The 15,386-nt window shown below is 35.2% G+C and overlaps 1 protein-coding gene across 1 annotated transcript; it reads left to right on the top strand.

Moving 5' to 3' along the window:
* Positions 1-10,395: 10,395 nt before the first annotated feature.
* LOC133794796 (disease resistance RPP13-like protein 4) lies at positions 10,396-13,842 on the top strand. The gene is made up of 3 exons (XM_062232205.1): positions 10,396-10,649; positions 10,788-10,838; positions 10,958-13,842. Exon 3 carries the CDS (start codon positions 10,981-10,983, stop codon positions 13,588-13,590), a length of 2,610 nt encoding a protein of 869 aa, XP_062088189.1. The 5' UTR covers positions 10,396-10,649; positions 10,788-10,838; positions 10,958-10,980; the 3' UTR covers positions 13,591-13,842.
* The last annotated feature ends 1,544 nt before the right edge of the window (positions 13,843-15,386 follow it).

Below are 15,386 nucleotides of genomic sequence, written 5' to 3'. Positions count from 1 at the left end.
TGGGTCAGCCGAGGTTGAGGCGGAGTTAATGTTTATCGTTGTAGTTTCGGTTTGCGAGGTCGCTTTTAGCGTTGACCTCGCCTCCTCTACATTGACAAATCTCTGCGCCCGTTTGTTAAACTCGGTTATTGACCTCACCGGTTTCCCTTGCATGTCATCCCAAAGGGCGCTTCCAGGCAACACACCAGCTCGGATAGCCATCAAGTGTCCACTGTTGTAATATCCAACATTTTCATAATACATTTATTTATTATAAATCAAAGTTTTAAGACATAAAATGTACAACTTTACAAATTTAAGAAATAGTAATGGAAAAATAGTGTTTAAAATATGATTTTATGTTTTTAATGAGATTAAAGAAAGAGAAACTGGAGTAGTCAAGTATTGGACCCAAATGTCATATAATTTTAATTGGGGATTTTTATAAAATTAAGAAAGTTTGGCTAAAGGGCTTATTTGAAAAGAATTTTAGTATTTTGGGTCCAAGTGTAATTTTTAAAAATAAATAAATAAATAAATAAATAAAATAAAATAAAATAAAAGGCTTCAGCCTTTCATTTTACCCGAGCCCCTCTCTCTCTCTCCTCAGAAACTCTCTCTCTCTCTCTCTCTCTCTCTCTCTCTCTGCGTGTTACTGTTGCCGACGACGCAGGAGTACTTTCCGGCCACCATTTTTAGCCACGCGCCGGACCGTTGGATTCAGAGGCCTCCGAACTATCGACCCACGCGAGAATCTAGAGCTCACTCGCCGATTAAACGCCTCAACCACTCGATTTAAGTTCGGCCACCCCGCGACTTCAAAGTTGCGATTCGGCCACCTCGGGCATCCGTTTGCCGATCCGTCACCACCATCGTGCTCCTCGTGTTGTGGGCTTCAAAACCCAATAACTTGTTCCTACATCTACCATAGTTGGGTGGTGGGCCCACCACGAGCCACCGCGATCCACCGTAGACCGACGGTCGAAACTTAGTGTTCGAGGTTCCGAAGTACGTTTTGAGTCTCAGAAAATCATCGTTTGACTTATTGTGGAACCCGATCATTTTGGTATAGTTTCTTTAACCTATATATTGTGATTTAATTGTGATTGATTAGAGTAATTGTTATTATGTGTATTTATGGTATATAATTATATATTATTGATATATGGAATATTTTCTGTAATTTACTGGCTGTCTGGGATTATATATATTTTTGATACAGGTTTTGATTTTGAAATTGTCCACTTTATAGCCGTTGTGCTGTCTAATTTTCTAGAAAATATTAGATATTAAATAAAGTATAAAAATACATATTTAATTGATTTTATATTAATATGGAAATTATTATGATTAAGTAATTTTAATTATTATTGTTATTATTTTGTTAAGTAAATCAAGAATACAGATTCATATATATATATATATATATATGAAAAGTATGATTTATAGTAAACCTATTATCTAACCATTATTATTGTATATTAATATTTGAATATTAAAATAATATCAAATATTAGTTTCTTACAGTTATTGATATTTGTAAGACCAATGAAGTTTGGAGAAAGTATATTTATTATATCACTGGAATTGATATTATGACTAATTAATAATAATATAAATATTTATATTTATATTATTATCATTATATTGATTATGACAACTTTATGTTAAAAATATGATTTCTTTTATAAAATGACTATTTGAATATATACATCCATATACGTATTGCTATTGAAGTATTTTGTTATTAATATCGAAATAAGTTTAATTATAGACGATAATTATTATTTTGTTGGGATTATTATTATTATTATCATAAGGGTACATTATCTTATGAGCAAGGTTTAAAGCATGGTTTTATATGAAGAGTTATTTGTATTACGTTGATAATAATTTATTATTATCATTTATATAGTTTCTGGTATTATTAATATACACTATCAATAGTGTATATTTATGATTTTGATAGAATTTAATAAATGATGTGCCTTGAATAGGATTTGTATGGATTTGATTGATTGACTCTTGGTGAGGAATTTTAAAATAAGCTAAGGACCTAAGGTAAGTAAATCTCACCTTTTGTGCTTAAGTGTAAGATGCATGACTACATTGATTGTGTACATCTGATGAGTTAAGTATGGTATGATGATGATGCATATGATAAGTATGTGAAGAATGGTTATATGAACACCATAAGGGTGTTGTGTGATATGTAATTGATGAATTCTGTGATATGTGAAAGATGTCTTACTTGGTTAAGAATCATATGAATTATGTGCAAGTATGTGTTCTTATGTTGATGGATATGTGGATTACTCTATGTTCATGATTTGTTATATGTTATGATATATGAAGCGTTTAAGTTTTTAGGCTGGAAACCTTAGACCTGAGCCATAGCTCTACGTTAAGGTATAACAACGCCACCAACCCAAAGCTTCATGTATTATGACTAAAGATGTTTTGAGTTATATGAGATGTGATACAATGCCTTGATTGAATACCATCAACATGAATCATGAACATGAACATTGGCATTTCAGCATCAGCATGTATGCATGGCATGTACAGTTATGTGATACATTATTATGTGATATAAGACCATGCATATGAATATGAGAAAAGTTATGAAATGCCTTGAAAAGTTTTATGTAAAGTTAAACATTTTAATGACACAAGGCTTAAGCAAAGTGATAATAAGATGTTAAAAAGGGTGCCACTGTTTCGATGAAGAAATCAAGTAAGTTCAGTAAAGAAGACGGAGGTCTATTAAGGCTTATAGTGGCCGTCCACTAGTGTGGGCTAGGTCAGAGTTGACCATTCAGATATGTTTGCCATGTTCCCGTCTTTCTCCTCTATATGTGTAATAAGTATGGCAGCTATGGCAACGATGAAATGAGTGTTATGATGAGCCTAGCTGAGATGATGGCTAGCCGGAGGAGAACCCATGGGATTCTATATGATATCTGTTATAAGCCCTGCAGGCATTTGCCGAATCAAACAGTGTGCACAAGTGAAATCGGGCCCATAAAAATGTGAAACTAAAAGAAAGAGCATAAAAGTAAAGTTTGAAAGTGCATGAGCAATAAATGAAATGCATAAGTATATAAGTCAGCATATTAGTATATGTACACTACAAACTCATGACATTCATGTGTATGTGTATGCATGAGATTTGCTTACTGAGCGTTAGCTCATTATGTTAGTTTCCAACATTTTTCCAGGTGTGGCTTTAGCTGTTGAGCAACTTGTGGAGCACGGACTCAGTAGCAATGAAATAATGGTTTAGAGTTTTCATATGGCTGCCTTAAATTTAAAGTATTCATACGTGTAATAATTTCTTCTAATAAGTTTATATAAAAGTTTAAATTTTTCTGTATTTCTTCGCATCATTTTATTTAATTCTTTTGGTCAAGTGCCTTACATACTCGTAAACCCTAGAATTACGAGTATGTGGCAGACGTACCCTACCTTAGGGACGTTACAACTGTCGTCCACATCTCGTGCCCGGGCGACCTCTAAATTAAATCTTGTCAGGTAGCTTTTCAGTGTTTCACCCGGCTGTTGCCGGACGTTAGTCAAAGTGGACGCCTCTGGTCTGACTCCCATCATAGCTCGGAATTGCTTCTTGAAGTCTCTAGACAATTGATCCCACGAAGTTATCGAGTGTCTCTTGTACTTCTCGAACCAACTCTTGGCAGGTCCGGCCAATGATGTCGGAAACAACATGCATCTGAGCTCGTAACCTACGTTACTGGCTCTCATAATTGTGTTGAATGTACTCAGGTGGCTACACGGGTCGGTTTTTCCTTCAAACGCTGGGACGTGAGGAATCCGGAACCCTTGAGGAAACTGCGTGTTAGAAATATTGGGAGCAAACGGCTCGAGCTCCTCATCAGAGTCCTCGTATCGACCACTCCCTCGTTCATTCTTCAAAAGCCTAAAGGCTTTTTCGAGCTGATCAATCCTTTCTTGGACTGGGTCCTTAGGTGGTGTTTGGAATTGATAGTCATTAATCGCGATCCCAGGCTCGCGTCTCCGTGAGGGATCTCTACGCCCATTCAGATGATTCCTAAGATCCGGATTTGTCTGATCTCCCTTTCCCCTGCTCTGATTCAGATGATTGCGCAGGTCGGGATGGCTCTTGTGATTTCCAGTATTTTTACGACCCCGGTCGTGTTTACTGACGGACCTAGTTTCTCCGGACTCATCACTGGTGAAACTCATTGATCGGTCATTTCGTGGTGGATCCTTTCTACGTCGCCTTGTCTCTGCAGTGCGAGATCGGGACGTCTGACTTCTCTCGGATGGCGCGCCTTTCCGCCCCTGGAACGTCTCCCTGTTTCCTTGTCTTTCCCCTGTACGCCCTTGATCCTGATCTCGACCAGGTTGAGCGTTTCTGCGGGGAGGTGAAGGATATCTTATGGGAGACGGAGGGAACCGTATAGGTGACGGTGGTTGTCGTCCTTGCCTCGGCCTGGAGGGTCCAGAATTTGCCCGAGATGGGCCAGTTGCGTTCGGTGCACTACCAGGAACCTGAGTCCGAGCCTCGGCAGGAGCTCGGTTGTTCTCAGTTCCTGCAGGCACTTCCACAGGTGGATTAGGCGAGACCCGAGCTCGGGTACTCCTCTGAGGCCTAGAAGGAGCGGATGGCTCTGTTGGTGCTGGAGGTTGTGCTGGCCTCCTTGTGGCAGCATTTTTTCGTGGACGTCCACGGGGCCTCCGGGGAGGAGCGTGCACGTCCCTTGGAGGAGGGACTTGGTCTTCGCGCGGAGGCGGGGGCTGAGCCACCTGCGCCTCTGCGGCTATCCTAGTCAACTCCTCGTTACGTTTGTTGGCTTCTGCCAACAGCTGTTTCAGCTGCCGATTCTCCAATTCTACAATAGGGACATAACGCTCAGGGTTATAGTACATGTCCTCATCCCTCGGTTGTGGAGGTGGTCCCCGGGAATCAGAGGACCCACTCCTTTCTTCAGCGTCCGGGTTCTCCATTGGTTGTTTTCCAGGACGCCTTGGGTAATTTTCTTCAGGAGTGTTCTGATTGTTTGCAGCCATGAATCTCTCAGGGATGGATGCTTGAGGCTCTCAATGAAAGCACCAAACTGTTGACGCCGCTTTTCGTCAACAGATAAAAGAAGAGAGCACGTAAACAATTAAAGACAATGGCCAAAAGAAACAAACGAATCAAACACACGGTTTTTTACGTGGTTCAGCAGTTAAATCTGCCTAGTCCACGAGTCTCTGTTATTAATCTCAAGATTATCTCTGAACAATTCTTTAGCATGAATTCTCCAGAGTTTTCTCTCAAGGATCAGAATTTCGGTCCTCTACAATGGTGCGTGACCTCTCTATTTATAGAGAAGGATGCAGAATACTATCCCACATATTTTGGGTAGTTACTCTTTTGTGAATAAAAATTAAATGGCTTTAAATGCCAATAATCAGATATAAAAGGAAACGTCCCCCAAAGATCAGGGGGCGTATAACTGTATTAAATAATATCCCACAATTCTTGGGGATTTACATCAATTAATGAGGGCTACATCTCATAGTTATAATACTTGTAGATATTCAAGGTGGTGATAGCGTATCTTCAAGGCTCCATCATTTCTGGTCTCATGTCATTGTGCGAGCCACTGACATCTCCCCGAGCTAACGTTGCTGTCGAGATGGGACATCGAGCTCAAGACCCATGCTCCGAAGTTCCTGAGGATGAAGGTGTTCTCAGAGCTACCTTTCGAGATCGAGATCATTTCGAGATCACCGCATTCGAGATCATACATCATACTTTGCATGCTCGACTTACAATCCTAGATCACTCTAATCCTCACGAGACCATTTATTGCGAACTCAGCTTTCGAGGTCATATTTACTTTGGCTCGAAATCTGGGTATAACAGATAGTTTGTTTGTTTATTTGTAAAATCAATTTCGATGGTATATCGATAATATTTCGATGCTGATTCGAGGGTGGCTTAGTCAGTTGTTATTTGTTAGATGTATTTTGATGGCATATCGATAGTTTATTTGTTTATTTGTAAAATCAGTTTCGATGGTATTTTGATGCTGATTCGAGGGTGGGTTAGTCAGTTTTTATTTGTTAAATGTATTTCGATGCCATTTCGATGACATATTGATAGTTTGTTTGTTTATTTGTAAAATAAGTTTCGATGGTATATTTATATTTCAATGTTGTTTCGATGCATGCTTGTATATGTTGATTTTTTCTTTTTGCTTTGATGCCAAATCGATGGTAATTCGATGGAATTTCGATGACAATAGTAGACTGGGTATTTTTTTTTTTGTAAATTCAACTAATTCTCTCTTTTTTTTTTGGATATTTTGCAGATGCCACCCAAACGTTTCCCACCGCTTGAGATCCCATAGAGCATCATTATGTCGGTCGTATGACCTATAAGGGTTCTGGGAGGCTAACGAAATTGAAGAAAATGTTTGAGGAGCATGGATTGTTGGGGAGGGTGAATGAGTCTGTTTTTGGACCATTCTTCATAACTCTTGCCTTTTCGTTCTCTGGGGCATTGGTGCACACACTGCTTTTGTGGAAGGTGAAGTCTCTGCGTGGCGATGAGGTGCACTTCTTGATGGGCCCAAACTTATGTAAGTTTGGGGTGCACGAGTTTGCCATTATGACTGGCCTGAGATGCTCCTGTTCACCACTTGCTGCTGACATTCAACCTCACCTTACGTCCTCCCGCCTAGTTGATACATATTTCAATGTGGAACCCGAGAAAGAAATTAGGTTCAATGTGTTGGTATGTACCTGATGATTTGTACAAGCTCAGTTTAGTTTACTTTGTGGAGGGGGTACTATTGGCCGCTGAGAATGACAATGCTATTTGGCGAGAGTCATTGTCGATGGTCGAGATTTATATTATTTTGAGAAGTATCCATGTGGATCCCTTTCATTTGATACAATTATGAAGCAATTCAGCAGAGATATGAAAGCGATTGGTGTTATAATACCTGGTAAGAAGGCGAAGAAAACCACTGAGGTGGAGTTTGTTAGGGTTTTATGCCCTAATTAAAACCAAATTTCTTTGTAATCTCATTTATTATCAATAAAAGAATAGAAATCATTTTTTGACTTAGTCAATCACTTTGCTCACATGTTTTATTTTCATGATTATTTGTTTAGCATAAACTTCTATTAAATCCTGAACATATACCTAATCGTATTTATAGTGACGTAATCACAGTGAAATATAAATATGATTAGATGTTCAAATATAAGTTAGTCCTAAGATTAGTCAGTGCACATGATTTACACTGACTTGCCAATCTACGATATGATCTACTTACACATTGTAGTGTTATATTCATTTTAGAACATTAGCAAAGTAGATAAGATCAGATGTATTTGTTACATCGGACATGGCCAATATTGATAGTAGATAGGATAAGTAAACATACCGTTATTATCTATTCTAGTCATATCATATAGTTGACCATATGTCAATTCAATCTCAATTCTGAGTGGTTAGTATTCTAACTGATTGTATTATTTGAGTTCTTTGATTTGTTCGTTACCAGCTTACCCTACGGACTAGCTCATACTTATATCTTGGGAACTTGGTAGTGTAATTGAGTGAGAGTGTTAATCATAAATATGAACATCTATAGCTTCTGATGAAGAAGTGAAATGATTGTTTCCTTTTAGTTTGGTTCAATGTGTTAAATGATAGAGATCTCATTTCAGTAATTAATATTAGTTTACTGAAATATCATTTACATGGAACTAAATGTTTTAAGGATAAAATACAATGAGGGTAAAATGGTATTTTAGTCCCATCTCATTGTAGACCGTCTATAGAGGATTGAGTGACAATTATGGTTGTAACAATAGATAATTAATAACGTATCTATGTTGCTTATAGAGCGTTCTATAAATTCAAGGGTGCAATTTTGAGTCTTTAGTAGAGTCACGAAGAATTAATAAGTTATTAATTTATTTGTTAGATTTATGATAACTTATTGGAGCTTGATTTCATAAGCTCATGGTCCCCACTGTACCTTAGATAAAATAAAAAAGATAGTAAAAAAAATTAAAATTGACAACAACAACATGCTCACATTAGCACCAAAAATTCCAAATTAACACTCAAATATTTAATATGTTTACTAATATGTTTAATACACATAATTTTTACCAAAACAACATAGAATCTATTTTTTTTTTAAAAAAATACTAATTAACCATCTAACAATTTTCTAATTCCTAATCTCATTTTTACTAATAATTTTTTTTAAAACCTAAAAATAAATACATTCACCCTAATATAATTTCAGATTTTTATTAAAACTAATATTATTTCATTTGTATAAAAAACATAAATTATTCAAAAATTGAAAAAAAAATCTAACAAAACAGAAAAATTAAAAACAACTTACCAACACCTTCAATTCCTTCAAATCTTTCTCCGTAAATCAACAAAAATCGCACCAACACCTTCAAACAAAAATTACAAAAATACATTACCATTTCATAAATATATATATTTATATAAATGAAGAAAAAAACTTTACCTTTAAGAAATGAGAGAAACCCCTTCACTTTTGGAGATTTTTGGACCTAAAAACGAAATTTTGGGGAAGAAAATAGGGGATTTCGACGGAGAGAGGCGGAGGGAACGAAGCTTCTGTAAATGAGGGAAAGAGACGAAGAAGAAGGGGGTTCGCGTAACTGGAATATTTATATACCCTCGGTATAGGAACTTACCCTATTCCAGAACCGCGAAACTGTCCCGCGTATCTGAAATGTCTATATCGATAAATAGTGTTCTCGGTATAGAACACTTTTTCTGTAGTGAAAGTGTTGCCACATGTATCTTAGTTGACACTTAACTTGCTTACATGACATTTAACACCTAAAATGGGTAACTTGCAACAAACCATTAATAGAAGGGTGTTTTCCCACAAAATTTTTGATTGCAGGGTTTGTCGCAACTTTTGTAAAAGAATAGCAGGTTTTGCTGCCAAATTTTTTGATTGAGCATTTTGTCGCAACTTTTGTAAAAGAATAGGGGGTTTTGCTGCAAATATCCCATAAAAAATTGACATGTTTTTTTAAAAAAATAAATGATAAAATTTTAAATAAAAATTAAGATTATGTATTATATATTATTATAATAATATTTTATAAATTTGAATTTATATTAATATATTTATTGAATATCTAGTTTTGTTTATTATATATTATTATAATAATAATATTTTATAATATTTGAATTTATATTAATATAATAAATATTTATTTATTTTTAAAAGGATATTCCATTAAATATTTATAATATTATGTTAAAGTTAATAAAAAAAACGGCTAAAATCAATAAAAACTGTCAAATATTACTTGAACTCGAAAAGTGAGTTTATTTAAAGTTTTTTAATTACTTAAGAGACTTAATTATTAATAACTTATTTTCAGGTAAATTGTATATGATAAGATGGTGTTTGCTAGTATGAAAAAAAGTAATAATAATAATAATAATAATAATAATAATAATAATAATAATAATAATAATAATAATATGTTCCTTCGCACAATGACTTATTTTTTAAAATTATTTTGCATTCTAGTTTAGTTTTAATAATTCTTTGCAAAATGACATCTCATAATTTAGATAGTCAGTAAAAAATTTAGCTAAGTGGTCGAAAAATTCAAACAGCCGGTTGAAAATTTTAGACAGCTAGTCGAAATATTTAGGCAACTGGTCGAATTTTAGACAGAGACCATTTTGCAAAAAATTATCAAAAGTAGGTTAGAGTGCAAAATCAGTTAAAAAAATAGGCAATTTTCACTAATTTCTCATAATAATAATAATAAACAGACTACATGACAATAAATATCAATTATGAACTTGGTATCCAAATATTTAGTTGCATAAAAATTTCTATTAGTTACCGAAAGACTTTCCTACTATAAAGTTTAATTATCATATCATTAATTGTTATAGTTTTATATGAAGTTTTTTTTCCTCAATTTTTTACTCTGTTTTTAAAGTACCCATCTTTATACGGGTTCTCTTAAGAAAAATGCCTTCTTTATCATGCTTTACAAAATTTTATGAGAAAACATTCTTAGATCGTAAGTCTTTTTTATACAATAAAGAATATAATAATTTTGTAATTAAATCTCTTGTTCTCTGTCTCTATAGCTGGAAAATTATCTTCTCTTTTTATTTTCATCTCCTTAAATTTTTTTCTCTAAGTTATCCATTCCTCTTTCTAAAAGAGTATTATTGAAAGCCACTTTAATCAGGCTAGCGGTGGGGCACCTATATTCACTTGTTTTTGATAAAGTTAAATGTGGAGCACCTGATGCTAAAAGCAAAAATAGTTTGAATTCATTTTTATAAAAAAAAAAAGAATAAAAAAAAGAAAGAAAATATGTATCACTATCCAACAAACTCAGAACAATAATAATTCATCAAGTGCTTTCCACTTTTTGCAATGCAGTGACCAGAACCTTTGGAAGAATAAACTCATCTTGATCTAAACTGAATAAGAGTTAAGCTCTTCATCTTTGGCTCCGATTAATGGAATTTTGCAATACTTTCACCACCTTATAAGTCAGTTTCTCGCTTAGAACTTGGCCTGAAAAGCCCACTCAATTTCATCTTTTTCTGGCGATACATAAGCAAGATAGCTAAATTACAGGTACGTAACTAATTAAAGAAACTTCCATTTCATGGCAATCATTTCTGGGGGTTGGTAAGCTTTAGTTATTATAAATTCTATATATCTTCATATTATGTACGTGTGTTTATACGTAATTAACGAACTTCATTTCTGCAGATATTCTTTGAAAAGTTTGGCAGAGAAAGCCCACAAATCACCTTACTTCGGGTATGTTTTTTTTTTATAATTGATATCTCTTATCATGATGCATAGTTGCAGATATATATTGTATAGATAATTATAGATACCTGTGTTTGTCTAATATATAATATGTATATATATTTCAGATAGTAAATTAGACACTGAAGCCATGTCGGTGGCAGACGCGATGATTAGTACCCTCACGCAAAACGTTTTCACGGCTTTAGTGAACCAAGCCCAGTTCGCTCTCGACTTCAAAGGTCAGTTCGAGCAAATGAAGACTCGGCTTGATCTCATGAAGGCTTTTCTCGCCGACACCGAAAATCTCAAGCGCAAAAACGAAGTTGCCAAAACAGCTCTAACTAAGCTCCGGGAAGTGCTCTACGAAGCGGACAACGTACTCACCGATTGCCTAATTAGAGACGAGTACCGCAAAAACGGGGCATGCTTTGGCTTTTCACTTGAGGACCCCTTTTTCTTGCACCAAACGGGGAAGAAGTTGAAAGACATAAATTCCAAAATGGAGCAGATTGAGAAGACTTTGGGAAGTTTTCTCAAAGCTCCGGAAAGCATTCACGGCGAAGAAACAAACCAGTTCAGGGGGTTTACTTCTCAGGATTTTAATCCAACGGAGATAATTGGGATGGAAGAAGATGTGAAAAGGATCAAAGGTTGGATATTTGACACAAATGAGGTGTTTCAGCAGGTAGCCATTGTGGGGATGGGTGGATTGGGGAAAACAACGATTGCCCAAAAAATATTTCACGATAATGAAGTGCTTGGTCGTTTTGATAAGATGATTTGGGTCTCTGTTTCAAAAGCTTATAGTAAGGAGAATGTGGTGAGGTCCATGTTGGAAAGGTTAGGAAGAAATGTTTCTGGGATTGGTAGCAACTCTCATTTGTTGAGGGAAGTGCAACAGGTTCTTGCTGACAAGGCTTGTCTAATAGTAATGGATGATGTTTGGCAAATTGATGTGGAGTGGTGGACAAACTTGTGCTCCGTTTTTCCGAAAGGAGGTGGGAAAAGGAGTAGTATTATAATAACTACTAGAAATGAAGGGGTTGCTAATGATATGGGGGTAGAGAGTTCAAGAATTCACAAACCCAATACTTTGAATGATGAACATAGTTGGGCTTTGTTTTCTAAGTTTGCCTTTTCTTCGAGAAAGGGAGCCTGCTCAGATCCCATTTTTGAGAAACTGGGCAAGGACATCACTAGGAAGTGTGGAGGATTGCCTTTGGCCATCAAGACCATTGGGGCTTTGTTAGCAGCAAAGATTGATCATCTTCATGAATGGAGAGAGATTTCGAAGAGTTTTCATTCTCAATTGACAACTGGAGGGAAAAATAGCTCGGTTATGGCTTCTTTGCAGTTAAGTTATGATGAACTCCCAACTTGTTTGAAGCAATGTCTATTGTGCTTCTCCATTTATCCTGAAGACTTCGAGATTAGAGCTGAGCAACTTATACATTGGTGGATTGGGGAAGGCCTCATTCAGGGCAAGAGTTCAAAGACAGCAGCTGAAATTGGGTGTGAGTATCTGTCTGAGCTTATCAAAAGATGCCTTGTTGAAGTCGTTCAGCAAAGATGCTACGATGGGAGAGTCTACAACTGCAAAATGCATGATATGGTGCGGGAATTGATCATAACAAATGCAGAAGAGGAAGCCTTTTGCCATTTCGACTTGCAAGGCATTCAAACACTAACGCCCTATTCTCGATGGTTAGGCTTCACTGATCAAGTGAATAAGAATTGCTCACTGAAACATGTACCAAAGCTCAGGGCTATGTTAGTACTCAAGTCAAGCTGTAGTAGTGTTGACTTCAAGAACTTTGGGGCACTTCGGTCCCTCAGGGTATTGGATTTCTCTAACACCCGACTTGATGATATTAGTGTGGATGATCTTTTTGATTGGATCAGTTCTCTAAAACGCCTAGCTTCTCTGAATCTTAGTGGAGTTCAAAGCATGGAAATGGTGCCATCATCAATTCGAAAGCTTCGAAATCTTCAATTGTTAGTTTTAACTGGTTGCAATAAGCTGAAGAAATTGAGCCCATCAATTACTACTTTGAGGAAGTTGATTGTATTGGACATAGGATTTTGTCCTCTTGAGTTCCTACCTCAGGGATTAGACAAGCTTTCTTATCTTCAAGAACTTACTGGATTCAAGGTTACCAATCAGTCTAATAAAAAGAACAGTCAACTTCATGAGCTCAAGTTACTAACCCAGCTAAGAGTTTTGAGGATTAGCATAAGTGATGAAACCGAAATCTTAGAAAATGAAACAAACGTCCTATGTGAACTCAAGGAACTCAAGGTTTTATCCATTGATGCTGAAAATTGTAAGAGAAACAAGAAAGAAATCTTAGAGATGCTCGATAAGCTAGCCCCTCCTCCAAGTTTGCAAGAGTTGTATCTTAGGAACTATCACAGAGAAACTCTTCCCATCTGGGTCAATCCAGTAAAGCTTTCTGAATTACAGTATCTTTGCATTGAGAATGGTGATCTCCAAAACTTGACTGTTGAGATTGAAGATAAGAATTGTCATTTGACTTGGAACATTGAAGGCTTGTGTTTAAAGTTCTTAACTCGGTTGGAGATAGATTGGAAGGAGTTGCAGGAAGATATGCCTCTGTTACGCCACCTAGAGGTTAGTCATTGTTACAAGTTGAAGGATTTCCCATGCTCTGTCAAGACTCCGGGATTCTGGACAAAAAAGCAAGGCCCTGAAATTTATTCCGAGGAATCCAGTGCCAATCTTAAAGATGATATTTGATTGTTACGTGTGTGTGTGTGTTAAAAATTCTACATTGTGTTATATGGTTGGTTTTAGTATCTAAGACAGAGAACTCAGAACATTGTGATTTGTGAGGTGAGATAGTTGGTGTGTTTCAAATTAAATTGTTCAAGTGTGCTATTTTTTCTTTTCCTTGGAATGTGTTTCAACCAGCTTTAGTCCCTTTTCTGTATCGGAGATGTATGTGTTTAATTGAAAAAACTATAATAAAAGTAGATACAGATTTTGTAATCTTTACTTATTTATAATGTTAACTCTAATAAGGATTAAGTTAATGAGTAGCTCTTATGATTCTGCGCTAGTAACTAGGATTACTAATCCCCTAAAGAAAGGATTATCAAAAGTAAAATGAAATATTATTTTGAAGATTTTCTATGGTTACAACTTACATTCGTTAATTTGTCCTTGTGGAGAACTAGGGGTTTCTAATTGTCTTTTCCTTTTGTATTAATATGTATAGCTTGTTTCTTTTAAATTATATTTTGTGCACTACATATGTAAGGAGATGCTAAAATAAATGCTCAATGCTAAGATGCTAACTTGTCCTTTGGATGAAATGGGGAACAACTAATGCTACGTTTGGTAGAAGAAAAAGAGAGATGATAATGATGATGATTGGGGATACACATTTTTCCCATAAGGATGGTTCCCGTGGGGACCTGCCCCGGGGAGGGACAGGGAATTTCTGTCTAAATAGAGAACTGGGCGGGGACAAGAATAATTTTCAATTCTCGAATGTTAAACAGGATAGGAACGGGGATGACACTCTCCACTTCGATGCCGCCCGTTTACATTATTATATATTCTTGTAATATTTTATATGTTATTGTAGTATATTAGTAACTTTTTTAATATTTTAAAATTTATTTAGGATAATGTTTAGTATTTCTTTATGTGTTATCAAATTAATTAGCATGTATTGACCATAATTAAACAACTTTTATGTAATGAGGAAACAAGAAGAGATGTGCTGTGTAAGGAATCTTCTTTTCACACTATTTTATATTTGGATTTTTTATGATATGTATCATTTAATTATTTTATATTTTATAAAGATTATTTAGTTAAAAGATTTATTGAATTAAGAAATTTACAAAAAAAAAAGGTGAAAATAATGTAACATTTCTCAAATAATAATATTTCATGATATAGAACTATCTGAACCAACAAGATGGTACCAAAGAAAATCTTTAAGTCTTGTTTGGACCTTGAATTTTAGTAAGGAAAACTTTTATAAGGAAAATATAAAAAAAAAAAAAAAAAATATTTTTCACAAATTTGATAAGAGATTATTTTTAATATATATATTTTTTGTAGATATTTACAATTACTGTAAATTTAAAAAAATTATACTACATTTAAGTTTTAATTTTTCTAGAAAAAAAGTCTTAATTAGTTGATTCAATCCAAATTTGAGAAAATAGAATAATTTAAATTTCATTTTTTTTACAATGTCCAAACAAAGCTTAGCATAATTTCATGGAATATATAATTTTCCGAACAGATTTTTTGTTATCTAAACGGAGTTGTTTCATGCACAGATATTCTCTCCTACTACTGGACGGGATAAAATAGAATCAATGCTTTGGTCCCTCAGCCTCAATTATTGCTCCAAAAGCAACAAATTATTTTATTACAAATATTTCAAAAGTGACTTTAGTTCTATGAGCTGTCCCTTAATATACTGTAGCACAAGATCACTTTAGACATTGTAGAGACAAGATACGAATAATTTTACTTTTTTTGAAAGGTCTATGGTATTCGTGCCCTTATTT

The sequence above is a fragment of the Humulus lupulus genome, chromosome 8, assembly GCF_963169125.1.
Source record: "Humulus lupulus chromosome 8, drHumLupu1.1, whole genome shotgun sequence".
Taxonomy (NCBI): domain Eukaryota; kingdom Viridiplantae; phylum Streptophyta; class Magnoliopsida; order Rosales; family Cannabaceae; genus Humulus; species Humulus lupulus.
This window is presented reverse-complemented; position numbering and strand designations above follow the sequence as displayed.